Consider the following 25,264-nt stretch of genomic DNA (forward strand, 5'->3'; position numbering starts at 1 on the left):
TTGTTGTTGTTGTTGTTGTTGTTGTTGTTGTTGTTGTTGTTGTTGTTGTTGTTGTTGTTGTTGTTGTTGTTGTTGTTGTTGTTGTTGTTGTTGCTCCAGCTCTTGGCTATGGATTGGAGTCGGAAACGTCCCGGATGGTGGAGGATAGGCAATCGAAGCTGATGGCTGCTGTGTAAAGTTAGGATGCGGAAGTGATGCCCCGGTCAATGACTGCTGCAGCGACTGGGACGGGGGCAAGTTCATAGGGAGTTGCCGACGTGAGTCCGGGGGAAAGAATAGCGTGTACGCAGTTGACATGACGTCGACCGAAGAGTTAAGGCGGGAAGTCGAGGGGGCCGATGGCAAAGGGGCCGAATCGTACTCAGGTTGCGGTGACTGATAAGCCGTGACCATCGGGGGGTTAACCGTAGGTGCGAAGAGAGCAGAGGGGGAGGACGACGGTGGAGGATCGCCTTGCGGTGGAGGATCCGTTTGCCTGGGAGATAACGGGGCCATGCCCGCTTTGAGAGAGGCGATGCAGAAGGAGGCGAGGTTAGGAAGAGTCTCGAGACCGGTCAGCGCGTATAGAAGAGTTCGTCAGGCAGTTCCCAGTGCGGGATCTGTATCCGGAGCAGCGAGGACGCAGCAGGAGTATTTGCTGGCCACGAGTAGCTCATAAGCGCAACGCGGCCACCGCTGGCAATCTGCTCCACCGGCACAGCGAGCAAGAGAGCTCAAAGAACGCAAAGACACGAAGGCACCGCGACACAGCCGATACAAGCACAGGCGGGTAGCCTCCTGCGAGCAGCACTCGCGATGTGTGTAGTGACCTTCCCGCGGGTGGGGTCGCTCCAGCGCGGTTAATCCCGGGGGTGGTGGTAGACTCAAGTCCCCAGTCCCAAGCTCTCGCGTTTCAAGGTCAAGTGAACGAGGCTCAGTCAGCAGTCTCCGTAATGTAACTGCCCTGTGAATAAGAATGGACAGTTTGCGTACGACGGTGCTCTCTACTCCAACATCTACTCTACTCTACTTCTGGCTGCTTTCTGTAGTCTGATACTAGCCATCTACTTTCTACACTGACGGTGTACGATTAATTACTTCGAGGGCCAGTGTCGAAATGAGTCTCATCGTCACGTGCATATATGTGCGTTGGCGTGCGCTAGCTTCTCGCTTGAGTCCGCACCTGACGGCCTGTGCTCCTTTTCTACCGCTCCTGGCGCGTGACGCCGCACTTGACCTAGGGTTGGGGATTTACTAGCGGTGACCGGATGACGCAGGGCCTAAATTTATTTGACGTGGATTAGCGAGGCGCCGATCAAGCTTATCATATCGCCGGAGTCATTGATCTTCACTACGGACCAGCATCCAATGGTCGTCCTTCCATACGTAACGCCTACGCTTCTGCTTACGTATCTATGGCCATGACACAGTGTCCTCTTCCGGTCTCTGCAGGCTTTGCGAAACGCCATTGTGTCGACCACCTGTGTCGCTGCCGCCATCGTCGTCGCTGCCGTAGTCATCCTGCAAGAGTGGGTCGCACGTTCCCAGGTTCTACAGCCTATCGGCAGCCTTCTAACTAAAATATGCGTGCTAAACATAGCGGGTAATTCAGCTTATCCGCTCATTGTGGCTGCGGGAAGCCTGTGGACAGCCTGCGGACTGTTTAATGGGATCGAATCTGAAATCGTTGGAATATACTACTACGTTCTTCTGCCATTTCTCGCCGATCCGAGACTGCGCAAATTTTGTCTGCCCTACTCAGGGATCTGTTCGTTCCGAACAGCGTAAAACAATGCCGTGCATGTCACGGTAACATAATAAATTTTTGTGACTTCATTCTTTGCAGTGAGCTGCCTCTCAAAATATATAATACCAAGGTCTCGCATCATCATTTGACAGTAGAATGGTATAGCATTGCGGCCTGATGGGGTATCCAGTGCCTGATATGACCCAATCACATTCTAGGCCAACCTCTCCATACATAACTGCTTAAATAAAGAGAGTATTGTCTTACCGCTGCTCATTGTGTACGCTTTGAATATCAATGGGTTAAGTCGAACACTTAGGATCGCCACGTCCTGGCAATAATATTGTCGAATGAGTCAGGATGTTGGTGTTGTACAGATATGACTTCTGGCACTCACCAACCGTCACCAAGTAATCATCTTTCCGATCAGTGGTGATCACTCATGAGATAGTTCTCAGTGGTTGGAATGTAGCAAGCAGCAGCTGTCGGGGATGTCCAGAATGCAAAATCCGAGATTCTATGCCCCGCAAAATCTTGCCGTCGTACCCTCAATCATAATTGCGCACCACCAATCGCATGCCGCACAGTGGGCAATTGCATTTAATTCTTCTTTTCGCGTTAAAATTATTTCGGAATTTGGATATTAGCAGGGCAATTAGAGCCAAAGTTTTAGTTATGGCGTCCGCACTGCCTTTCGTGAAAAGGGTATGCGTACGTCCGACAGTTCTTGATGATTAGGCCAATGCTCAATTGCAGGACAGGTTTGGTCGTCGTTCCTGGCGACTTCAGGACTGGAACCGATTTTAATTCCACGTGTAAGTAGTATGACAGTGCTCGGCTGGATGAATTGCACTGACTATAGTCACACGTTAGTTGAAATTGCTGGATGCGGTTCCCGGATACGTTAAAATGGAATTGACTATAGAGAAGAGTCACACAGTGTGTTCGAAATCGAGGAGCAGTATTTCTCTTGCGTGCTAACGGCCAAACGCATGCAGAATCGGTTACAAATCTTACATGGCGGAACTGTTGCTTCTCTTGGTACGCGAAACCTAGTTCGTATTTTTGTCCTAGACCTGCCACTGATGATTGTAGTCGATCTGGCTGGGTCTTTGGCGGTTTCGTCACGGGGCATGTACAGCACCGGTGTCTCCACCGACCTGAATGTGACGTATATCTCGTCAGGCGGCAAAGTCGGTGCGTATCACTCGGACTCCTTGTTACAGCTTTATCAAACTAATTGTGGGTAGGAGACAAAATCTTTATAGTTAGTTGCTCCTTCAACGTGATAGAATGTATTCTGGCTAACAACTAGAAGGAAAGCAAGTGTCACAAACTCGGTCGCAATTTGGCGTTCACTAGCGTAGAGTTTTTCAAGTCCCATAAATACGAATTGTTTGCGCGGGGAACGCATACTAAATACATTGCTGCCGCCATTAAGGATGCAAGTAACCTGTTCATGATTATGCAGAGTGGAAGTACTAACGTCATGTAGGAAAATAATAGACTAGAGGAGTACAAGGCATAATTACTCGAATCTATTTGTAGCGCATGCAAGGAAAGTGAAAATGCCATCGCAATCTCGCAAACAAGACTTCCATGACCTAGATTTTCGAACGAATATTGTGTATACAGTAGGAACCTGGACGGCATTTGCATGGCGACGAGGCATACATTTGATCCGTAGCAAACTTGATAAATTGGACCCGAATAACTGGAATCAATTTTATCGATTAGTAGCAAATTCCTTGTTGGTAACGGGATTAACCAATACTTAGGCTAGAGATGGCTTCAAAGATCAACAATATTCTGACTCGTAGCAGACCACCTGATTAAAAAAATACCAAATGTGGGACAGTTATGCTGTTGCTCTGGAGCCGCATGACCACCATCGTGATCGCGAAAAGCACAGGCAGACATTTTGCCGCAAAGAAAAGAATTGAACGGCAGCCAATATAGTCTATCTCATCGTGTTGTATTCCACAGGCTCTTTCTAAGCAGGACGGACGAGTGATATTGGCCTTGGCCGTTTGAGACGTCGTAATGGACAATTCGGTCTTGAATCACATCTTCAGCGACCTCCGGTCAAAGTGAGTTTCCGGCAACGTTCACGTATTCGCTGAATTGTGGCCTGGCTAACTGTTAATTGCGACACAGATCTCCTGAAATCCGTAATCGGTCTGCAGAGGAACTTCGCGACCATCTTTTGGTGGTCGTGCGCGAGCTTCCGATAGATCAATTCACGCGATATAATAACGATGTGAACCGTCGTATTTTCGAACTGATACACTCAACTGACACATACGATAAGCTTGGGGGCATCACGGCGATCGACAAATTAATAGATTTTGATGGAACAGAGGAAAATGCGACAAAGATCACCAGATTTGCAAACTACCTCCGCATAGTAATCCCGTCCAACGACGTCGACGCTATGCGTGTCGCCGCCAAAGCGCTGGGCCGTCTCGCCATCCCTGGCGGCACTCTCACTGTCGACTTTGTCGAGTTTGAAGTGAAACGTGCGCTGGAATGGTTACAATCCGATCGTCAGGAATCCCGGCGACAGGCTGCCATGCTGATTATATCCGAACTCGCGCAGAATTGTCCCACAATTTTGTATGCTTATGTGCCCCAGATCCTCGATCTTATTTGGGTTGCGTTGCGGGATCCGAAAGTTACGGTTAGGAACGATGCCGCGGATGCGTTGCGTGCTTGCCTGAAGATTATTTACCAGAGGGATAATCAGCTGCGGCAACAGTGGTACTCGAAGATTTACGAGGAAGCCCAGAAAGGGTTCCGAATAGGCTCTGCGGATGCGATTCATGGAAGCCTGCTAGTGTACCGCGAACTTTTTGAACAAGCGGGAATGTTTATGCAAAAGTACTACGACGATGTTTGCGAGACGGTGCTCAAGTACAAAGACCACAGAGACAATCTTGTCAGGAGGACTGTCCTCGTTATGATGCCTAATCTCGCGAGCTATAACCCGAACGACTTCGCTAGTAAGTACATGCATAAATGCATGCTTCATCTACTCGGACAATTGAAAAAGGACCGCGAACGCAATCAAGTGTTCCAATCGATCGGTAAAATTGCCGGCGCTGTCAGAAGTAATATGGGTCCGTACTTAGACGCTATCCTGACCAACGTTAAGGAGGGACTGAGCCAAAAAGGTCGAGCTAGAAAAGAACAAGAAAAGTCGATTTTCGAATGTATCAGTATGTTAGCAGCGGCTGTAGGTCAGGCATTGACGAAGAATCTTAACCTTGACATTTTGGATTTGATGTTTGCGTGCGGTCTTACCGAACATTTGCGAACTACGTTGGTTGATCTCGCGACATATATTCGACCTTTGCTGCCAACGATACAAGAGCGTCTCATCACCATCATTGCATTCTCTCTTAGTGGGCGACCGTTCCGGGTGCCCGGATCGCCAGAGTCGACACTACCAATGCTTTCGGACGCTGCTCGTGAATATCGAGAAGCAATACTTTCTAAAGATGGACCTGCTGCGAACAATGACATGAAAGACACAGACCTCATTGCGCTTACAATGCGAATTCTGGGAACATTTGATTTTACAGGATATACGTTCAATGAATTTGTGCGCAACTGCGTGATTACCTATCTGGATGACGAGAATCCAGAGGTCAGAAAGGCGACTGCGCTGGCATCGTGTTCACTGTTTTTGAAGGATCCAATTTGTTTCCAGACTAGTGCCCACGCAATTCGGGTAGTTGGCGATGTTTTGGAGAAGTTATTGGCTGTTGCGATAGCTGATCCTGGTATGTTATAATATCTTGTTGAGAAAGTAACAAGGATCGTAATGCTAACAGCTAGTAGTCGCCGAAATCCGACTTGAAGTTCTCAAATCATTCGACGCCCGATTTGATTCCCATCTCTCACAAGCCGACAATGTACGACTGTTGTTTACCGCGCTGAACGACGAAGTTTTCGCAGTGCGTCAAGTGTCGATTAGAATCATTGGCCGCCTGACGAATATCAATCCAGCATATGTCATGCCTCCTCTGCGAAAGACACTGATTCAGCTTCTCACGGAGCTCGAGTACTCGACCAATAGCAGATCCAAAGAAGAGAGCGCAAAATTGCTATCAATTCTGGTTCGGTCGACAAAAGGACTGATAAAGCCTTACGTCAATCCAATGATTAAAGTTCTATTACCGAAAGCGCGCGATAACAGTACCTCGACTGCAGCTAGTGTGATTACTGCGCTGGGCGAATTATCCCGCGTCGGCGGGGAGGAACTTATTCCTTATATCAAAGATTTGATGCCATTAATTCTAGATGTCTTGCAGGATCAAAGTTCGCCACTGAAGAGAGATGCCGCACTTCGCACGCTGGGTCAGCTTGCCAATAGCTCCGGCTATGTCATCGATCCACTCATTGATTATCCACAGCTTCTCGGTGTGCTAGTGTCTATCTTGAAATCAGAGCAATCATTACATATTCAACGAGAGACAGTCAAACTTATCGGCATTCTTGGCGCATTGGATCCATACAAGCATCAAATTGTTGAGCGAGGAACTGGCGACAAGTCACGTGAACATAGTGCGACTTCGACTGATGTGTCACTATTGATGGCCGGTATCAATCCATCATCATCGGACGATTATTATGCGACCGTTGTGGTTAATATTCTTTTGAACATCCTGAGAGATCCATCGCTCGGCACTCATCATACTGCGGTAATCCAGGCGATCATGTATATTTTCAAGACGCTTGGATTGAAGTGCGTGCCATTCCTGACACAGATCATCCCAAGCTTTTTGGCCGTCATGCGTACCTGTTCGCACAGTATCCTTGATTTTTACTTCCAGCAACTCGGCATCCTGGTAACAATTGTAAAGCAACACATCCGGAACTTCCTACCAGACATATTCGTTCTCGTTCGGGATTTCTTCAAACAGTCATCTAGTCTGCAGATTACGATCCTCACACTTGTCGAATCTGTCTCACGCGCTCTCGAGGGCGATTTCAAGATGTACCTTCAGCAGTTACTCCCATTAATGCTTCAAATATTTGATCAAGACAAATCCGCTCTCAGAACTCCTACCCAGAAAGTTCTTCATGCTTTTGTTGTCTTCGGATCAAATGTCGAGGAGTATATCCATCTTGTACTCCCATCTGTTGTTCGTATGTTTGAAAATTCACCGCCTGTGCTGGAAATCGCCGCAATGGAAACCGTCGGCCAAATGTGCAAGAACGTTAATCTGGAAGATATGGTCTCTAGAATTATGCACCCGACGCTTCGTGTGCTTGCATCGACTACTAATGACGATGTGCGCAGGTCTGCAATGGAACTCGTCACGTCGATGATTTATTACCTCCGGGACGACATCGCGGTGTTCATACCTGTGATTAATAAAGTCGTGGTGTCGAATAAGATATATCATTTGCAGTATGAACTTTTGGTGTCCAAGATGGTTAAGAAGGAGCCGTTCCCGCAGAGACTTGATACCGAATCAGATAAGAAATACGCGGTCAGCGGTATTGATGAGGTTTCTGAGGCCAAGGCGCCGGTTAAGAAATTACCTGTTAACCAACAGCATCTCAAAGCAGCATGGGAGGCATCGCAGAAGTCAACTAGAGATGACTGGCAAGAATGGATCAGGCGTCTTAGTGTCGAGCTGCTAAAAGAGTCACCTTCGCACGCACTACGAGCTTGTGCGTCCTTGGCTGGTGTATACTATCCTCTTGCGAAGGATCTATTCAACGTCAGCTTCGTGTCGTGTTGGACAGAACTTTATGATCAGTATCAGGATGAATTGGTGCGTGCAATCGAAACCGCGTTGATGTCGCCTAAGATTCCGCCTGAGATCCTGCAGACCTTGCTGAATCTTGCGGAGTTTATGGAGCACGATGACAAGGCGCTACCGATGGACATTCGCACTTTGGGACAGTATGCAACTAGATGTCATGCCTATGCGAAGGCCTTGCATTACAAAGAACTCGAATTTATTCAGGAGCCCACGACGCCGACCATTGAGTCTTTAATTAGCATCAACAATCAACTGCAACAAAATGACGCTGCAGTTGGAATTTTGAAGCACGCTCAACAGCATCACGATTTGCAGCTGAAGGAGACATGGTACGAAAAGTTGCAGAGATGGGAAGATGCGTTAGAAGCGTATAATCGGAGAGAAGAAGATGAGCCTAATAGCCTGGATATTACAATGGGTAAGATGCGATGTCTACATGCATTGGGTGAGTGGGATTTGCTGTCTCAGTTGGCGCATGAAAAGTGGATCAATTCAAATAATGAGATCCGGAGATCCATCGCTCCATTAGCTGCGGCGGCAGCATGGGGTCTGGGGCAGTGGGACCGTATGGCTCAGTACATCAATGTCATGAAGGTGGAATCGCCAGATAGATCGTTCTTCCATGCTATTCTCTCTTTACATCGGAATCATTTTGAAGACGCCGCTGTGCATATTGTAAAGGCGCGTGATCTGCTTATTACCGAGCTGGCTGCACTGGTTGGCGAGAGTTATAACCGTGCGTATGGTGTTGTGGTCCGAGTTCAGATGCTTTCCGAATTGGAAGAAATCATTACTTACAAAATGGCGGCCGATGATCCAGAGCAGCAGCGAGTTATGCGGAAAACGTGGACAAGAAGGCTCAAAGGTTGCCAGCGAAACGTGGATATATGGCAACGCATGCTTAAGGTTCGCGCTCTCGTTGTCAAGCCTCGTCAGGACATGGAAATGTGGATCAAGTTTGCAAATCTCTGTCGAAAATCTGGTCGAATGGGACTGGCAGAGAAATCTCTCAATTCACTCGTCGATGATCCTGATCCAATCGACTTGGTCAATTCAGCACCAACATCATACGCTGGTCGCGCGCCTCCACAGGTTGTGTATGCTCAATTAAAGTATATGTGGGCGACTGGAAACCAGAAAGAGGCCTTGAGTCATTTATGCGATTTCACAGCGAAGATGTCGCAAGATCTCGGATTAAATACGAATGACCTTATGACAGAGCCCCTACCGTCCGAGCTCGTCGTGTCTGCCTCGCTTACAAATGTACACGCGGTGAATGGCAATGGTAGCGTGAATGGGTCGGGTGCGCTAGTCAACGGCAACGGCAACGCCAATGGAAACATAAGCGCAGCTACTTCGTCTGCGGTCGCCAGGACCCGTATTCAAGACTACACGAAATTACTTGCTCGATGCTTCTTGAAACAGGGTGAATGGCAAATCGCACTTCACGACTCTTGGCGAAGTGCGAATTCGAACTCTATTCTGAGATCATATCTATTGGCGACCTACTTTGACAAAGGATGGTACAAAGCGTGGCATAACTGGGCTCTCGCAAATTTCGAAGTCGTCACGTTCACCGATAAACCTGATAGTAAGGACAGAAATGAAGCGATGTCTAACGAGCTTGTCGACAAATATGTACTGCCAGCAATTCAGGGCTTCTTTAAGTCTATTTACTTATCAAGCGGTAATTCGCTACAGGACACGTTAAGGCTGCTCACTCTCTGGTTCCGTTACGGTGGTTTGCCTGATCCGGCCAAAGCAATGAACGAGGGCTTCACCACCGTGAGTATCGACACGTGGCTAGAAGTCATTCCACAGTTGATCGCAAGGATTCATCAGCCTAATCCGATTGTGCGCAAATCGCTTCACACATTATTGTCAGATCTGGGTCGAGCACATCCTCAGGCACTGGTGTACCCGTTGACGGTGGCGATCAAGTCTGACAGTCATACGCGTCAAATGGCTGCTGCTGCTATTATGGACAAGATGCGTTCTCATAGTGCCATGCTTGTGAAGCACGCGGAGATTGTCATTCAGGAACTAATACGCGTTGCTGTACTGTGGCACGAACAATGGCATGAAGGTCTAGAGGATGCATCCAGATTATTCTTCGGTGATCATAACATCGAGAAGATGTTCGCCACCTTAGAGCCTCTGCATAAGATGCTAGAGAGGGTAGGACATGTTTCGTGTTTCATTAGCTGTGATTAGGCTAACTCTGTTCTAGGGTCCTCAAACTCTGCGTGAAATTTCATTCCATCAGGCGTTCGGTCGTGATCTTCGAGAAGCCTATGAATGGGTATTAAGTTTTAAGCGCACTAATGATATGACACACTTGAATCAGGCCTGGGATGTCTATTACAATGTTTTCCGAAGAATCACTCGTCAGCTGCCTCAACTTCAAACACTTGACCTCCAGTACGTGTCGCCTAACTTACTGGAATGCCATGATCTTGAGCTGGCAGTCCCGGCAACGTATGCTAGTGGCAAGCCTATCATTCGGATTGTCAGCTTCGAACCGACTTTTACGGTTATCTCCTCAAAACAGCGACCAAGACGACTCACAATTAAAGGTAGCGATGGCCAAGACTATCAATATGTACTTAAGGGTCATGAGGATATTCGTCAGGATAGTTTGGTCATGCAATTATTCGGGTTAGTTAACACGTTACTTTCTGCTGATTCAGAATGTTTCAAACGTCACTTGAGTATCCAGCAATATCCAGCTATTCCACTGTCCCCCAAGTCTGGTTTGCTTGGTTGGGTCAAGGATAGTGATACGTTCCATGTGCTTATCAGAGAATACCGTGACTCGCGCAAAATTCTGCTCAACATCGAGCATCGGATTATGTTGCAGATGGCGCCGGATTACGATCATCTCACTCTCATTCAGAAGGTGGAGGTGTTTATGTATGCTCTGGATAACACAACTGGTCAGGATCTTTACCGTGTTCTTTGGTTGAAGAGCAGATCATCCGAAGCGTGGCTGGACCGTCGTACTACGTACACGCGCTCACTGGCTGTCATGTCTATGGTCGGATACATACTTGGACTTGGTGATCGTCATCCCTCGAATCTTATGCTCGATCGATACACTGGCAAAGTTGTTCACATCGATTTCGGAGACTGCTTTGAAGCTGCAATCCTTCGTGAGAAGTATCCTGAGAAGGTACCGTTCCGACTTACTCGAATGCTTACCTATGCCATGGAGGTCTCGGGCATAGAAGGCAGTTTCCGTATTACCTGTGAAAACGTCATGCGGGTTCTTCGTGATAACAAGGAATCATTAATGGCTATTTTGGAAGCTTTTGCGCATGATCCTTTGATTAACTGGGGTTTCAATCTACCACAGCCGGAGCGTCCATCACAAGCTCCCGGAGGACCTTATTCAGTCGATGGTATTAGTAGAAACGGTACCGCCAATATCGCTGGGAATGTTTCGAGTTCGATGTCAAATAGAGAGCGTAAAGGAAGCATTATTGCAGCGTCATCTTCCGGACTGGATAGAAGAAGGCCGCAGATTGACGAGGAAGAAGTCGTGAATTGTAAGTTGACAATTATGAATAGTCTGTCGCAAGTATGCATACTGACTGATGGCTGTAGTGGAACTTCAAAACCAGCTGGAGTCGCGTAATGCCCGTGCAACAGTTGTATTGAAACGAATATCGGATAAGCTTACAGGAAACGATTTTAAGCTACCAAAGGAACTTGATGTGCCGCATCAGGTCGACAAGCTCATCCAGCAGGCAACGTCAGTTGAGAATCTGTGCCAGCACTATATTGGATGGTGCTCGTTTTGTAAGCTACCCACAATGTTTTAGTGTGTTCAGGTTAACTAATCTTTTCTAATAGGGTAATTGAATGCGTTAAAGATGGCTCGTGGTAAGGTTGGATATGCAGGATTGGGTGGCACATTGGTCTTGGTTTGTGAACTGCGTGTATGGAGTTACACCGTGATTTTAGCTATTTGCTTGGATGTTAGATTTGTACTATATTAACTGTCAATGATAGAGTATTGGTTGCATCACATATTGCTATTATAACCTAGATACATCCTTTTAATATCCCAAACGCCATTTTTTCCCCAAATGCATTTGATACAACGAATATCCCATGTTATGCATTAGTATCTATAATCTTTCATTAGAGCCTCTACTGTATCGGTCCATCTGTGAATCAACGGGTGTTTGGCAACCACGGCAGAAAACTCGGCATTTCTGTACTCATTCTCGCTAACCCATCGTGGTAATATCTCTCCACTGGTTGCATCGACACTCCAATAATGACTGCTAAATAAATCCTGTACATCCAATAACTCTGATCTTGCGTGTCTCTCAAGATCGACAACAGTGGCCTCCCAAGTCTTTAAACTAGCAGCACGACTTCTGAGACCCTGAAGCATGCCGAGCACACGCCCGATGTGAAGTCCCAACTCTGCGCCAAACGGGTAGCCACTGTCGAATGCATTCTGAACTGACTCCGGCTTTCCCTTGGTTATGCCGTCTAGGTAGCCTCGTTGTGAATGATCCCGATGTAGACGTTGCAAATCTGGGGACACAAAATTGCCTGAAGAGTCCTGTGGCGACGGTGACCGCGAAATCGTAGGTGCGTCTGATGGCGGTGTAGAGTAGGGTGTGTCATGTGTGTCGGTTTTGTCGTCAAGGTTATTCTCGGTATGGTCACCAAGTCGAGACTCAGACGGTGCCTCATCAGACTCGGGCGAAGATGCTCTGTCGTGTTGCATTGGTGCGGAATCAAAAATCTGTTGCCATGTAGTACAGCGATCCATCCTCAAGGAGGGGCAAAATAAAATATCGTCGGGTGGAGTGCGGCGTTGCTTTTCGCCGTCCTTGGAGTGACTAGACCCACCCAAACATCATTAACGGCTGCTCTCAGCAATAAAAGGAGGCTCGTAGTCCAATTGGCTGTTGGTCAGATATATCCGACTGGTTAAACCTGTACGTGTACTCACTGTTTATTTGCCACGATTTTCAGGTTGAAAGCTGTGGGAACAAAGTTGCAAGTTTAGCCATGGATTGGCATGCTAATAATGACAGCCAGACATCGACCAACTGGATCATACTATGAGTCTCGCGATGGGTGCCTCAGAAACAGCTGCGCCGTCGTCTCCTGACCAGGTTCCACCAGTTCCGCCAGCGAAACGATCATGGCGGCAGAGCTTAACTCCCGAAAGGAAAAAACTGTTTCGAAATTTCTTGTTTGCAACTACGGCTACCTACTTCTCGGTCATGATCACAAAAAGGGCAGCTCTTTCGAGGAGACGTAAGAGAATTTTTTAGTGGGTACGTGGAATATGATTTAACAACTAGTTTTCAGACGTGCCATCTCTCTTCCACCATAATAACTACGTCCCACAATTCAACAAATATCAAGACGGCATACAGGCCGTTACCCTCGGAACACTTCTTTCATGCTCTACCTTTGCAATGGGAGTCACAGGCGTCGCACTTGTCTTCAACATAAACAACGCACAAGAATTTCACGCGGCGATGCTCAGCTATGCGCGTGGCCTCGGTTTGCAGACCGAACTGTCGAAACAACTTGAAAAAAATTTGGATCCGAAGGCGAAAGAACTTGAAGATGCCATTGAGAATTTTTTGTCTGATTCGTTTCCGAACGAGAAGCCTGAAGTGAAAGGGAAGAAAAATGATTAAGCGACTAAGGGAGTTTGGGTATATCTAGGCGATTATTTGTATTAGTAATTTCGCGACTAAATTTATTTTGTATTTTGTTCTCCAAACCAAGATTTATTATAAATAGTGACACAGATTGTACACGCACGACTAAATAATGATATACCAAATGCGGCCGTAAACTCCAAGACCATCCCTTACTATACAGGTACCCCTTCTTGCTACTCCTGGTTTACTCTATCGTCGCAAGCCTTACGCACAGTTGATCAATGCGACCGGGCATCAGCGCTTCTAGCTTCTCATCGCGCACAGTCTGTCTTTCCTCGTCTTGGAATTCATGATCCATATCTGGGTCATCAGCCTGCTTTTGAACAAATTTTGTGACAACTGCGCTCTTAATATCAACCATGTTGCATCGCAAATAAGCAATGCATGCGCCATATTTAGGAAACGCGAACTCCAGCTTAACCAGCTCGCAGGCATCGTCGGCTTCAATGGCAACCACATTCGAGAGACACGACAGATGGGTTCGCTTATTGACATCCAGAATAATCTCTTTTCTCACTGCACGGACAAATGCCTGGTGTGAGAGTGTTAGCAAAACCTTGGGGTAAGAACTAGAACGAAAACAACATACACCTAGATCCTTGTGCAGGTACTTTTTTGCTAGACTGGCCAGAGGAATATGTAGTGGAACAGTATATTTATATATGTCATAAGAATTAGTCTTCCCGTCTACTGACAATAGTATGTAATGTGGCGCGCCGAATTTTTCTGTAATCCTCGTCAACATGCTGTCATTTCAGCTACTCGATGTCAGGTGCACATACTTAAAGCAAAGCATTCTATCCTGATACCCAGTAAATCGCCTTTTCCATTAGCTGACGGATCTCTAACTTTAAATGCCGTAACACCGGCCAGTCGATATAGGTTTTGCAGATGTATGTTCTGCTGTTCATCGTATTTCTCTGATAAATGGGCAAGAAGCAGTTTTCCCCGCTCCCTATCTCGCTCCAGTAACTCATCTGACAAAAGACTCTGCGTCGCTTCCGGTCCTGGTCTAGAAAAAACAGCCTTACTGGATTTAAGATATGCCAACCGTGACGCTAACTGCGCTCGTTTCCGTGATAATAAAGTCACTGGATCGATGGAAGCAGCGTTAGTATTGCCAGCAGAGAGCCACCTATGAGAGAAAAGAGTAGACTCACATTCCGACCTGAGGGACGTAATATCAACGCGATATTTGTCTATAGACGACATGGCGAAGACTTCGATCTATGTTGTTATCATTCGCAAATCGGGTGAAAGTGATATAACATTTACGGGAGTGTGGTTGCGATGTTTACTCGACTTGGGTTAGGGCAAAGAGCACCTTGTTCAAGCGTGCAGTAACCCAAACCCAAACCCTCATTGTTCGGGTGTTTCCGCCGTGCACGTTGCCAATTCCAGAGTGAGGTTGCTATGGAACGAGTAAAGTAGCTTGACGCCGCGCTAAACCCAGGCAGAGCATGTCTGTGCCAGTGGAACTGCGAAACGTCATCGTCCGCACTCCAAGATCAAATTTGTTCCGCATTCTTTTTACAGGGCGCGCGCTATTCTTTGCGATTTCTTAATCTCCACATTAGAAAGGCAGGGGCTTCGGCTGACTTTGAGGTATTGAAGGTAGTAGCTTACGTGGCAATAGAACTAGGATTGCAACCGTTAATCTCTCCACTGAGAAACAAGGAATTCCGATTACAGTAAAGATGTCAGGATTAGAAAGTAAGTTATTATTTCTATAATTGATATTCTGGAATTGTATAGTTAAATCTAGTTTTACAGAATCACTATTCAACTTGAAGGTTAGTAAGTCCTTGCAGAACACTGTACTGGCAACGAGACAAAATACTCACGTTTAACCGCCGACAGTTTACCTCCAAACAGCTCAATCGACAAGCAGCTAGAGCTGCGAAGGATGAGCAGAGCGAAAAGAGTAAAATAAAAAAGGTACGCGCTGGGCTGTATTTGCAGAATCTGACTTACACATGCTGACGCGGCCATTATAGGCTATACAACAAGGTAACCCAGATATAGCCAAAGTATATGCACAGAATGCGATTCGCAAGCAGAGTGAACGAATGAATTTGTTGCGACTTGCGTCCAGAATCGACGCCGTTGCTAGTCGAGTTCAGACTGCAGTTACCATGAGGACGGTAAGAATAAAATAAATGAGCCCACACATAGTACATTACTAACATGTTAACTGGAGGTTACTGGGAATATGGCAAATGTCGTGAAGAATATGGACAGAGCTATGGAGAGTATGAATTTAGAAAAGGTAAGGAGAGGCGATTAGATGAGATAGGCCATAAAAGCGCTAATGATTGGTCTATAGATGTCCTTGGTCATGGAGAAATTCGAAAGTCAGTTTGAAGATCTAGATGTGACAACTTCCTACTATGAAGACGCTGGCCAAGTCAGCAACGCGATTGCCGCGCCTCAAGAAGACGTGGACCTCCTTCTCCAGAAAGTTGCCGACGAGGCCGGACTTGAGTTACAGAGAAATCTCGAGGAAAATACACCATCGCGAGCTAGAGTTGGCCCAGTGGCAACTGAGGTTGAAGAGGACTCACTTGGAGAGAGATTGCGTGCGCTGAGATCGTAGATTATGGACATCACAAATAACGGAAGTTTTGTTGGTGAGGTGCGTTGGGGCATAGGTTGAGGCTGTGTCTATTTCATTTATTGTATGGTTATATGTACAACTGTATTACAGGATAATAGTAGCATCAGGGCTAGGAATATCTTCCCGTATAATCCGATCAAGCGACTTGTATCCATGGATAGCTTGGACCATAAAATTCGCAGAAGAGAGCGTCCACGGCCAGACTCAAGATGATCACACTTTCGGACCTGTTCGTCAATCAATATGAGAAGGTGAAGGCACCCTGCCTTATGCCTAGCATGTGGGCCAATCATCTTCACTTGCAACAATTATTTAGAGGAGAGATTGAAGGAGTTTATTAATATTAATTAACAGATACATATGATCTATACCATTGATGCCATTCTATAACCCGATACCCATAATTTGATTGTACGCACGAAATCCCAGCATATTAATTAGTTAATTATATAAAAACTAATTCGCATACTTCGAGCGTGCTCTCATCAAGTGCCCAGCCCGGAAAAAGAAAAATGGAAGCGCCACCAACACCGCGGCTATACCGGCCAAGACAGTAGAACCGAATCCGATAGGGAACTTCGAGGGACCGAGCTTCACGAACAGCTGGCGCGCAAAGAGAGGGAATGCGCCCGCCATTGCTGATCGGAAGAGTCCGTTACCGGCGAAAACAGAGGCGAGATACCTCGGGTACGACATGCCGAGGTAGTTGAAGAGGACTTGGAAAACAATGTATCCACCGACCAAAAACAGGCCGGACGCTATAATTGGAGCGATCCAGTGTACGGTAGACGTTGACGACCAGCCGAAGAAAATTAGTGCCACAGGCAGGATCGGCGCAGCAAAGAACGCGATCTGGAACAAAACCTCGGGACGATGCCCGGCCATAAGCCATGGGATGATCTTGTGTCCAATCAAATATAAGTAGATTGTGCAGCTGATCACGCAACCGACCATCAAACCACAGAAAGATAGGCCGCTCTGAATTAGGTTGAAGTGGTGTATGCCTACGAAAACAATAGGGAATGCCTCAAACCATGTATACAAGACCGCGTACATAAATCCGGTATAGATGTTGAGCATGAGAACGCCCGGCTCCAAGAAAGAGATGATAAATGGACGAATCAAGTTGTCCTGAATCATCACACCAGTCGTGACCGAGGCAAACTCCAGCTCGGACTTTGTCGTCAATTCCTTGTTGCCCGTAGACTTCCGCAGTCTCCTAGCACGACGTGACAACACGGTCGGCCCAAAGGTTTCCGGTAGAGAAAAAAGTAAAACGATAAATGCTGCACCGGATATCCACATTAGACACCAGAAAGACCATCTCCAGTCCTTGATCTGCGTGAAAACACCACCCAGAAGCGGGCCAAGCACTGGTCCACAGACGGCTGCTCCAGCCCAGATAGCAATGCCGTAGGGAACAAATGACGGCGCCATCATATCTCCCATAGATGCGCCACCATTCGATAGAGCAGGCGAGGAAAAGAAGCCAGCAATAAATCGAAGAGCTATTAGCGATCCGATGTTCTTGGATAACGCGGTTGGAATCTGAAGGATTACAAAGATAAACATAGTAGGAAGATACACCCAGTTGCGACCGATAGCGGGGACTTCAGACAAGGGAGCAAAGAGCATTTGACTATTGTCCACATCACGTTAGACCCGCTTATCATACAGCGTCAGGGAATAATGACTTACCCGATACCGTATCCAAAAACATAAACGCAGAGCGGGATGGACGCGACAGTGACGCTGATATGAAAATCTTCCACCAATTGGTCCACGCCTGGAGTGTAGATAGAAGATCCCATGTACAGCGCGACAGTGAGCAGACACAGCTGCGTCATGACGAATATCTTGCGACCAAAAGGCCAGTTCTGAGGGTTCTCGGGGTCGTCTGGCCCGTACCAGTCAACCAGGGTAGCGTCCTTACCGGTCTCCGCGTCCTCTGGTCGGCGTGTTGTACCAGTAGAGGATTCTTCGTCCTTAGATAATAGTTTCTCGTCCTTCTCAGATTCAGGAGTTGAAAGGGTAGGGTCGTGCACTTCATCGATGGGAAATTTGAATCCAGGTTGCTGATCAGGGAACTGAAACAGTCGGCCACCAGATGCAAAATGCACCAATTCGCCGAAAAAACTGGTTCGCACAATATCCATATTAGCAGGCGACTGTTGTATGATTGAAGTCTTAGGTATCAGGAAGACTGACAGACAGAAGCTTCAGAGGAGAACAACAGGTCATTTATATACATATATGTAGTCGCGGTACCACAGGCCATCAAGGGGGTATACAAGCACGCGAATCAGAATGTGAACAAAATAAGACGGCTTCGCCATTGCTCGTCTATGCGCTATGACGCTGATGAGTAATAACATGCTGCCAAAACGGAGTATAAAATGTAATGTGGACTCGCGCTAGTTCAATTTTCGGTTAGAAGACGGGACGGGCTGACAACTCCATAAGGTTATCACAATGCTGACATGCAAGAAGAGGTTAAGACTAAGTGGTCAAAGCTTTGCAGCAATTAGTTGACTGGGGCCAGTATATACTCCAAGCTAAAACTCTATCCATTTTTCTTCGTAAATACGAAATCCCGGGACTTGGTTGCCACTGTAGCCCTACTAGAAGGCGCGAGTAAACCTGCCTAAGTGACCATCCTGCCCTAACAGATGCGTCGGAGAGTGGCGACCATTTAATTAAATTACAGTAGTCTTATTTTAATAGAAGCAGCCGCAGCGGACCCGGTCCGCCGCGGGCGGAGATCCGGCGATTGATTCCCGGGAGAGTTCGGGCATTCAGACCCGGACCTCCGTGAGCAGAGGACGAGCCGCTTCAAAGCCCTGGCGAGCGACCAACAAATTATAACAATAAATCTACGACCGATAAATATCGATTCTCCGAGGCGTTGCTGAATATTATAAATCATTTACTGTGGGTACACATGTCTCATGTGCATTCCCTTAATTCTTACTGATCATCAACAACAATATAAATTAATTCCTTCCCATGCGCCACCATCGTTGATAAACAATGTACAGAATAAGATCAATGACAGTAACAATACGAAGAACCTAAATCAATACGCACCATATTTGTAACAGTTCCTCAAATGCCAAATATCGTACAAATCTGGTCCCATCCACTCAAACTTCACCAGCACTATTATCAATACCCGAGGCTTTCTTGAGGCCGTTATTTTCTGTTTGCAGTTCGTAGATCAGTCGATACAACATCATAGGCTCCGTCTCGCCTTCCTGACTGTTGTTACCGTTCCCAGGTGATCCTGTAAAGCTGTACTGGTACGCGTTGCGCAGGTGACTCGTCAACACCTTAATCCGTTGCTCTTGTTCTGTGTAGAGAGCGTGAAGCGCGTCATAGCGATCTTGTTCTGACCTTAGCTTGAATGCATACAATTTGTGTATATCTAGTATATTCTGCGAATGGTCGGTCTACTACCGCAGTTAGCAACATTCCTCTTCAGAAATGTTTAGCAAAGCAACTGCGTGATCCACCACGACAAAAAAAATCACATACAGCATACACACGCAGTCCCTCCATGATCCGCTGAATTGTATGATCATATTGCTGCACCATTAAATCCAGATCATCGTTCTCTCGCCGCAGATACTTTATTTCCTGCTGCAGTGTTTCATTTTCCGCCACCAATGAGCTGGGATCATGACCCTGTCCACTGAGGAACCCGGAAGGCGCTGTTGTTGATTGATACGCGTTAGAGTAAATCACCGACAGAGAAAGCCATGGCTGACCAAGATATCATACCATTGGTGTTATTATCAGTCTCAATCTATTAATCGCCATTAGATCACATGAAACACACAAGTTTTATGAACATACCTGCTCGCTGGACTGCTGCGCCTTAGTACGCTGTTCCAGTGCAGCCAATGCATTGGTCGTCGAAGTAGCAGACAATGCGGCAGTAGAGGTATTAGCAACTGACTCAGCTAGCCTGAACAGACGTGCCGTGGCCTCGCGGTTCGCGTTCAGCGTGGTGGAAAGCTCGACGATCATAGACCAGAGCACGTTCATGTTAGGATCCGTCATCTTCGTAGACCTGACAGGCGATACAACCATAAACAAGCACTATAGTTTGTCTTCTCGGTAGCGTGCTAGTGTTTACTAGTCAATTGTTTGTGCAATTCTACGGGAGAAGTGGTATAAAGACATGTTCCTTGCATGGAGAGAGATTACTTGCTTACCATGCTAAGGGGCTCGTGTTTCTGTGCATCAGTTCGCACACTCCCAACCAATTTTGCTTTGAATTCAATGGACGGCGTCTGTTTAGCGCATCGGAAATCTGATGCCTTGTATACAAACGTATGGAGGTATGTAGACACCCGCTCAGCGGAATCAATCCTGTGGCGTACGGGGTTGAGTTTTTCCCGAATCACAGGGCCACAGGCGAAGAATAAGCGCGTAAGAGAGCATCAAGGAGGGAGTGATAGTATAACCCATCTCGGGTTAGTTCACACTGCGCAGGCATCTGAACCCAGCACGTTGCAGGTGCCATCAGTGACAATCTCGGCGGCGACTGATCAAGGGAGCGCGATTCTCGGCCGTAGTGAGCTGCTCGGTAGTTGGTTGATAAATCCTTTGAAGTCCGAATGTCTGGCTAGTTAGAGAAAGATCACAGATGGAATAAACTGAGATATTTCAGCACTGAAGCCATTGGAATCTACATGTCGAATGCGCTGTCAGCAAGGACTGGTCTGCAGTGGTGCCAGTCCGTTGGATTTAATGGTCAAAATGGAGAAGCAACACGAACAATCGTCAGAAGTCCATTGTAATGTATTCTGATTATTCGATAGCAATAGACAAGAATGACAATGCGTGATATAAAACAGAACAAGGATCGGTGACATTACGAGGTGGAATCAGTGTTAAATTCAACCTCCCGACAGACTATGGGCCATAGCAACCGTCTATGACATTCCAGTGCTAGTCTCCTAGACAGGCCCAGTGAAATGAAGGACAACGGAATGTAAGACATGGGACTTATCCTAACGGCGGAAAAAGATGGGCAAAAATATGTCTGAAATGACAACAATAGTAAAATTCAAATACTGATGCAGTGCGGGTCATCCGAAGCCACATGGCAGGGAAACCCCCATGCTGAAAATCTCTCTGCGGATGCCTTTGGGTGCCCATCTACAAGGCCACACGTACCCTGTAACAAACTGTCACACGGCTGGAGCCTACAAGCCGGACGCAACCAAGGTAATCCGTCGCTAATATGGAGTAGTGTGCGCCGTCATACTATTCTGAACAATAGCTGAAGTTGCAGCTGCGAGGGCATCGCCCTATGACAGAGGTGCTAAGCATATAGCTACCGACATACCATGTACGTATAACATAATAGATATTTGTTAAGCCGCTAATATTGATAGCTGATAATGACTCTAATGTGAACGAAGTAGTTTCGAGCAAACCAATGCAGGTGGTATCACGTGCAATTTAGGGTGCCTACGTAAGGGGAGACCTGCGTTCGGACTCGTACCGAATAACAGATTTACACTACCCATCATTAGCCCTCACTTTGTTATTTCCAGTCAATCTCGCTTCTTTCTTCAGAAATCTGCTTTCTTCACATCTGTGCTATTTGTCGTTGATTTCTAGAAGTCTGCTGTGGCCGCAGGCGGGCCGTCGCCAAGTGCCCGTTGGGTTGTGAGGCCTGTGGGTGCCATCACAATAGAGTCCTTAATATTGTTCTCGGCCCGGCCCACACTCACATCAACTAATGCTTGTCCACGAAGGCGGCGAGCCTCACTTCGTGAATGCCATGTCCGGGGTCTGCTCTGCCATGATATCACTTTCTTTGTATATCGCTGCTCCGCTTCCGGCTGACCCCTCCTTATTTCTACTCCTGATCCACATCATATTCTTTTTGTGCCTGATGAGTTACCATACATATACCACTTGTCCTCGCGACCGCTCCTTCTCCTCTTCGCTCCACAGCACAAGCAGACCTTCAGTATGTCGCAAGGATACGAGGCTCCGGCCGACTACACCGCTATCAACCAGCCTCTGGTGATTATGTACAATGGATCTACCACTACGATCTCGGCCACTTCCGTCGATGCCTGGATGCGTGAATCTGGTATTTCCTGCACGGTCTTCGCGGTTCACATTGGGGCTGCTGCTATCACTGCCATCATTCTTGCACTTCTCACAAAGCCCAACAAGCGCAAAACCCCGGTCTTCATTCTCAATGAGATCTGTCTCTTCCTTATCGTCCTCCGTGCCGGGCTGTACATCGATTACATCCTCGGCCCATTCAACACGTTCGGTGGCTTTTTTTCGGACGATTACTCTCAAGTTCCTTTCCAAGCCTACGTACGATCATCAGTGACCTCAGTCCTGCAGCTGCTTATCACTCTCGGCGTTGAGCTTTCCTTGCTCTTCCAAGTTCGTATTGTGTTCGATACTCATCGCAGCTTACAGCGAATTGTGACCGCGCTCTGCTCTTGTCTGGTGGTACTTGTCCTGGCATTCTGGCTCATCGCTATCATCCAGAATATTCGCATGATTATGGAGGTACAAGTGTATGCATTTCTTGCGTGGGCATTGATCACAGCCAAGGTTCTGTATGCCGCATCTATTTCCATATTCTCTAGTATATTTTGCTTCAAGCTTGTCCTTGCGATTCGTCAGCGACGCGTCCTCGGTCTTACCGAATTTGGTCCACTGCAGGTCATTGTGATCATGACTACCCAGACTACGATCGTGCCGGCTATAGTCACCATTGTTGAGATTTCGACAAACGGTGGTATCGTTCTTTCTGCCGTGCCGTCGCTACTCGTCGTCATTTCGCTGCCGCTGTCCGCGCTTTGGGCATCTGCCACGAATGATGCGATTGGCGCATCTCGACGCTCAGGAAACGGAAGTAACATCAACAATGTCAATATGTCTGGCGGAACAAACACCACGCAATATTCAGACCATTACATGTTTAAGAACACTACCACCAGTTCGTCTGGGGCAAGTTCGACGAATATCGATCTCGAGAAACAGGTAGAGTATCAGTACAAGGGACCTGCAGTTACTGTAACTCGGACAATAGTAGCAGAGTAGTCACGCATTCTCCTTATTGTTGCAGATCGTGGTTTGCTAAGTGATACTGGAATATGTAATAATACTGTGTAATTGTTGTTATACCCGTCGTGGTCCATATTTTTTTTGGGTATTTGTGAGTCAGGAACTCCTTGTATTTGCGTGAGTCGCTTTGAATTTGGTACGTGTAGTTTGTTGGTTACATGCAAGTGATATATAGTCTTCTGCAATATGTCATTCTAAACTATTGCCTATCCCAACTCCGTCTTCTCACCGACGTAGATACGCATACACTTAACTTCGGGGGTGCTTGTGATCCCTATCGCGATCACGTTCACGGCTGCCACCTTCCTCTTTCTCCTTAACTCGTATTAACTGCTTCTCAAATGCCAGCTTCCTATTATCCTCCGAATCGAGTGCAAGGAACTCCGGAGTGTCTTTAATGCGCTCTCGAATTTCTTCCCACGTGGATTGTCCTGTCATTGGCGCCTCCAGATGTCTCATGACTGATCGCAAGGCATCAATCCGTCGACGCAGACGCCGTTCTTCTTGGTGCCTGTCCTCTTCAAGCTTCCGTAGTACTCGAGATCGTTGCTAGTTTTATTTAATAGATTATATATAAATCATGATATAAGAGTACATACCTTCTCAAACAATGAAACGTGCACAGATTGTTCAATCTCAGCAGCACGTGCATCCGTAACCAAGACATTTTCAAACTCTTCGAATGTCGTCTTATCTGTAACTTGAAAGTGTCTGTCTGCCAATACGTCCAGTAAGATATCTCGTTTGATCCTCAAATCTTTACTAATCTTCTCTACCGTATCCCAGAACAAGTCCAGAGGTCCCGAACCCTCTTGGCCGACAATGTTGTCGAACCTATTATCACCCTTGATCACTGGGTAGATATCCATCCATCTTGTCTCGGCAGTGATTTTCCCGTCATGAAGCAGTTCTTCCAACAACGTGATAAATTCCTCCCGACTTTTCCGCGCACTACTACGCTGTTGTCGCTTAGCTTCTTTCCGCTCGTCAAGAAACCGCGATTCAATGTCTTTCATGCACTCCTCATACACACTTAATATATCCAGCATGTTTAACCCCTTCACGATTTTCTGTTCAGACCGCAAGTAAGTGTCATGTTTCATGCGCTCTCTGACATCGTGCCATTTAGTGAATATATCAATTGCACTGTCGACTTGCTGTTCAAAATATTCGCGCATGAGTTCGAGACCTTCATCGCGTAATTTGGCTTGTGCCTGCCGTTCTGAAGCGCGAAGTTTAGTAACGTAGTCCAGGAACATCGCATGCGCATGTTCTGAGTCAAGTGACTGATATTCAGTGCTGTCCACTAGAATTGGCTGGATGGTTCTACACCAAATTAGTTAATTCATACCGGGGCCAGAATTCGAATGAACTCACTTCCATCTCGAGTATGGTTTGATAGCCTCCATACTCTCCAACACTTTCAAGAAATCATTCTGGCGCCGAGTGAGCGTCTCCTTGGCAATGTCGCCAGCCTCCTTGCGAGAGTTTTCGACGAACCTGTCAAAAGCGGCTTTGCGGGACTGTGCATCAGATATTGCGGTATAGCGATCGTCCGTAATTATTTCCCTTAGCGCTCGTGACCATGGCCACGAGTAATCGATGCCGTGAGACTTCAACATCGCAGTGAATGATTCGTCCGGATTACTATAGAACCTTAGTCCTCCGTTCTGGTAAGAATTACCTTGTTGCCCAAGCATTCTGTGATTCTGAACCTCAGCTTGTCGACGTTCTTCTTCCTCGGCCGCCGCCGCTGCCGCGGCAGCGGCAGCTTCCTCTTCCTCTTCAGCTTGTTCTAGTGCTGTCTTGTAAGCACCGGGCATTTGCCATACACTCTCTGACGTATCCTTATTGTGCCAATATTTTCTGCCATCTGGAGTCTCGTACTCTTTCCACGGGATCTTAGCTAGTGCGCGCTTGATTATCGTTAGCATCTCTGCCTCGCAAACAACACAAAGACACTAAATTCCAAAATGGTTAAAATTACCTCTCTTGGGGTTAACAGCGCGTCTGGCTTAGTCCAGCTAGATTCCCGCGTCTGAGTATTGTAATAATATACGCGTCCATCGACCGCTGTGTGTTCCTGCCACAAGGACGCGGTGGCTGACATTGTATCCGTGTAATCCCCTGATCTGAGAAAAATTTAAGAAAACCTATTGTACGGTTCTCCGAATGTAATGATACTTTCAATTGGGCTCCCACAAGCCGTTGTTTGTTGCGTGCGTTAATTTTCTGATTTTTTGATCTGGTTACTTGGGCACAGGAACTAAAAGTTGCAGAATCACAATCACAGACTCACGAACTGGGTGGGTCACCGCCCGGT

The 25,264-nt window shown here is 46.9% G+C and overlaps 11 protein-coding genes across 11 annotated transcripts; 5 read left to right on the forward strand and 6 right to left on the reverse strand.

Moving 5' to 3' along the window:
- On the reverse strand, positions 1-880 carry V1508DRAFT_36498 (uncharacterized protein; the record flags this gene model as incomplete). The annotated part of the gene is made up of 1 exon (XM_066937316.1): positions 1-880. A coding segment is annotated over exon 1 (495 nt), but the record flags the coding sequence as incomplete, so codon positions are not given.
- A 1,398-nt stretch (positions 881-2,278) lies between these two features.
- Positions 2,279-3,549, forward strand: V1508DRAFT_427325 (HotDog domain-containing protein). The gene is made up of 8 exons (XM_066941667.1): positions 2,279-2,431; positions 2,488-2,541; positions 2,600-2,665; positions 2,725-2,767; positions 2,822-2,923; positions 2,977-2,993; positions 3,045-3,170; positions 3,222-3,549. Exons 1-8 carry the CDS (start codon positions 2,303-2,305, stop codon positions 3,252-3,254), a joined length of 570 nt encoding a protein of 189 aa, XP_066792582.1. The 5' UTR covers positions 2,279-2,302; the 3' UTR covers positions 3,255-3,549.
- V1508DRAFT_427331 (armadillo-type protein) lies at positions 3,550-11,536 on the forward strand. Its single transcript, XM_066941668.1, has 6 exons — positions 3,550-3,816; positions 3,884-5,511; positions 5,570-9,684; positions 9,737-11,054; positions 11,113-11,307; positions 11,362-11,536. Exons 1-6 carry the CDS (start codon positions 3,770-3,772, stop codon positions 11,364-11,366), a joined length of 7,308 nt encoding a protein of 2,435 aa, XP_066792583.1. The 5' UTR covers positions 3,550-3,769; the 3' UTR covers positions 11,367-11,536.
- Positions 11,483-12,531, reverse strand: V1508DRAFT_427333 (uncharacterized protein). The gene is made up of 2 exons (XM_066941669.1): positions 12,482-12,531; positions 11,483-12,434 (listed from the first exon to the last, which is right to left on the reverse strand). Exon 2 carries the CDS (start codon positions 12,296-12,298, stop codon positions 11,633-11,635), a length of 666 nt encoding a protein of 221 aa, XP_066792584.1. The 5' UTR covers positions 12,299-12,434; positions 12,482-12,531; the 3' UTR covers positions 11,483-11,632.
- On the forward strand, positions 12,364-13,345 carry V1508DRAFT_427334 (uncharacterized protein). Its single transcript, XM_066941670.1, has 2 exons — positions 12,364-12,792; positions 12,847-13,345. The coding sequence occupies exons 1-2, from the start codon at positions 12,594-12,596 to the stop codon at positions 13,182-13,184; spliced, it is 537 nt and encodes a 178-aa protein (XP_066792585.1). The 5' UTR covers positions 12,364-12,593; the 3' UTR covers positions 13,185-13,345.
- A 50-nt stretch (positions 13,346-13,395) lies between these two features.
- On the reverse strand, positions 13,396-14,423 carry V1508DRAFT_361575 (uncharacterized protein; the record flags this gene model as incomplete). The annotated part of the gene is made up of 2 exons (XM_066937195.1): positions 13,396-13,945; positions 13,990-14,423. 2 exons carry the CDS (start codon positions 14,421-14,423, stop codon positions 13,396-13,398), a joined length of 984 nt encoding a protein of 327 aa, XP_066792586.1.
- A 230-nt stretch (positions 14,424-14,653) lies between these two features.
- On the forward strand, positions 14,654-16,196 carry V1508DRAFT_427344 (Snf7 family). The gene is made up of 7 exons (XM_066941671.1): positions 14,654-14,792; positions 14,848-14,924; positions 14,985-15,004; positions 15,072-15,149; positions 15,209-15,355; positions 15,412-15,480; positions 15,538-16,196. The coding sequence occupies exons 2-7, from the start codon at positions 14,909-14,911 to the stop codon at positions 15,805-15,807; spliced, it is 600 nt and encodes a 199-aa protein (XP_066792587.1). The 5' UTR covers positions 14,654-14,792; positions 14,848-14,908; the 3' UTR covers positions 15,808-16,196.
- On the reverse strand, positions 16,141-18,246 carry V1508DRAFT_393183 (major facilitator superfamily domain-containing protein). Its single transcript, XM_066937968.1, has 2 exons — positions 17,527-18,246; positions 16,141-17,467 (listed from the first exon to the last, which is right to left on the reverse strand). Exons 1-2 carry the CDS (start codon positions 17,982-17,984, stop codon positions 16,285-16,287), a joined length of 1,641 nt encoding a protein of 546 aa, XP_066792588.1. The 5' UTR covers positions 17,985-18,246; the 3' UTR covers positions 16,141-16,284.
- Positions 18,247-18,749: 503 nt separating this feature from the next.
- V1508DRAFT_427347 (uncharacterized protein) lies at positions 18,750-19,996 on the reverse strand. Its single transcript, XM_066941672.1, has 4 exons — positions 19,684-19,996; positions 19,609-19,633; positions 19,363-19,538; positions 18,750-19,277 (listed from the first exon to the last, which is right to left on the reverse strand). Exons 1-4 carry the CDS (start codon positions 19,918-19,920, stop codon positions 18,972-18,974), a joined length of 744 nt encoding a protein of 247 aa, XP_066792589.1. The 5' UTR covers positions 19,921-19,996; the 3' UTR covers positions 18,750-18,971.
- Positions 19,997-21,819: 1,823 nt separating this feature from the next.
- V1508DRAFT_400632 (fungal pheromone mating factor STE2 GPCR-domain-containing protein) lies at positions 21,820-22,917 on the forward strand (the record flags this gene model as incomplete). The annotated part of the gene is made up of 1 exon (XM_066938352.1): positions 21,820-22,917. One exon carries the CDS (start codon positions 21,820-21,822, stop codon positions 22,915-22,917), a length of 1,098 nt encoding a protein of 365 aa, XP_066792590.1.
- Positions 22,918-23,053: 136 nt separating this feature from the next.
- Positions 23,054-25,234, reverse strand: V1508DRAFT_36937 (uncharacterized protein). The gene is made up of 4 exons (XM_066937437.1): positions 24,929-25,234; positions 24,319-24,857; positions 23,541-24,267; positions 23,054-23,490 (listed from the first exon to the last, which is right to left on the reverse strand). The coding sequence occupies exons 1-4, from the start codon at positions 25,049-25,051 to the stop codon at positions 23,191-23,193; spliced, it is 1,689 nt and encodes a 562-aa protein (XP_066792591.1). The 5' UTR covers positions 25,052-25,234; the 3' UTR covers positions 23,054-23,190.
- Between the last annotated feature and the right edge of the window lie 30 nt (positions 25,235-25,264).

The sequence above is a fragment of the Lipomyces doorenjongii genome (genome assembly GCF_038497915.1).
Source record: "Lipomyces doorenjongii strain NRRL Y-27504 unplaced genomic scaffold V1508scaffold_117, whole genome shotgun sequence".
NCBI classification, from domain to species: domain Eukaryota; kingdom Fungi; phylum Ascomycota; class Lipomycetes; order Lipomycetales; family Lipomycetaceae; genus Lipomyces; species Lipomyces doorenjongii.

Excerpts from the sequence above, each read along its gene's own strand:
- V1508DRAFT_427333 (XM_066941669.1), bottom strand. The coding sequence starts at position 12,298 with ATGGATCGCTGTACTACATGGCAACAGATTTTTGATTCCGCACCAATG.
- V1508DRAFT_427331 (XM_066941668.1), top strand. The coding sequence starts at position 3,770 with ATGGACAATTCGGTCTTGAATCACATCTTCAGCGACCTCCGGTCAAA. Across the intron at positions 5,512-5,569 it reads TGTTGCGATAGCTGATCCTG|TCGCCGAAATCCGACTTGAA; the intron begins GTATGTTATAAT and ends AACAGCTAGTAG. Across the intron at positions 9,685-9,736 it reads TGCATAAGATGCTAGAGAGG|GGTCCTCAAACTCTGCGTGA; the intron begins GTAGGACATGTT and ends ACTCTGTTCTAG.
- V1508DRAFT_427325 (XM_066941667.1), top strand. The coding sequence starts at position 2,303 with ATGCCGCACAGTGGGCAATTGCATTTAATTCTTCTTTTCGCGTTAAAA. Across the intron at positions 2,432-2,487 it reads CACTGCCTTTCGTGAAAAGG|GTTTGGTCGTCGTTCCTGGC; the intron begins GTATGCGTACGT and ends ATTGCAGGACAG. Across the intron at positions 2,666-2,724 it reads CTATAGAGAAGAGTCACACA|AATCGGTTACAAATCTTACA; the intron begins GTGTGTTCGAAA and ends AAACGCATGCAG.
- V1508DRAFT_393183 (XM_066937968.1), bottom strand. The coding sequence starts at position 17,984 with ATGGATATTGTGCGAACCAGTTTTTTCGGCGAATTGGTGCATTTTGCA. Across the intron at positions 17,468-17,526 it reads GTTTTTGGATACGGTATCGG|TCAAATGCTCTTTGCTCCCT; the intron begins GTAAGTCATTAT and ends TGTGGACAATAG.
- V1508DRAFT_427347 (XM_066941672.1), bottom strand. The coding sequence starts at position 19,920 with ATGGTTGTATCGCCTGTCAGGTCTACGAAGATGACGGATCCTAACATG. Across the intron at positions 19,634-19,683 it reads CGCAGCAGTCCAGCGAGCAG|ATTGAGACTGATAATAACAC; the intron begins GTATGTTCATAA and ends GGCGATTAATAG. Across the intron at positions 19,539-19,608 it reads GACTGATAATAACACCAATG|CGCCTTCCGGGTTCCTCAGT; the intron begins GTATGATATCTT and ends AATCAACAACAG.
- V1508DRAFT_36937 (XM_066937437.1), bottom strand. The coding sequence starts at position 25,051 with ATGTCAGCCACCGCGTCCTTGTGGCAGGAACACACAGCGGTCGATGGA. Across the intron at positions 24,858-24,928 it reads CGCTGTTAACCCCAAGAGAG|CGCGCACTAGCTAAGATCCC; the intron begins GTAATTTTAACC and ends ACGATAATCAAG. Across the intron at positions 24,268-24,318 it reads AAACCATACTCGAGATGGAA|AACCATCCAGCCAATTCTAG; the intron begins GTGAGTTCATTC and ends AATTTGGTGTAG.
- V1508DRAFT_427344 (XM_066941671.1), top strand. Across the intron at positions 15,005-15,071 it reads AATCACTATTCAACTTGAAG|TTTACCTCCAAACAGCTCAA; the intron begins GTTAGTAAGTCC and ends AACCGCCGACAG. Across the intron at positions 15,150-15,208 it reads AAAAGAGTAAAATAAAAAAG|GCTATACAACAAGGTAACCC; the intron begins GTACGCGCTGGG and ends CGGCCATTATAG.
- V1508DRAFT_427334 (XM_066941670.1), top strand. The coding sequence starts at position 12,594 with ATGAGTCTCGCGATGGGTGCCTCAGAAACAGCTGCGCCGTCGTCTCCT. Across the intron at positions 12,793-12,846 it reads GGCAGCTCTTTCGAGGAGAC|ACGTGCCATCTCTCTTCCAC; the intron begins GTAAGAGAATTT and ends ACTAGTTTTCAG.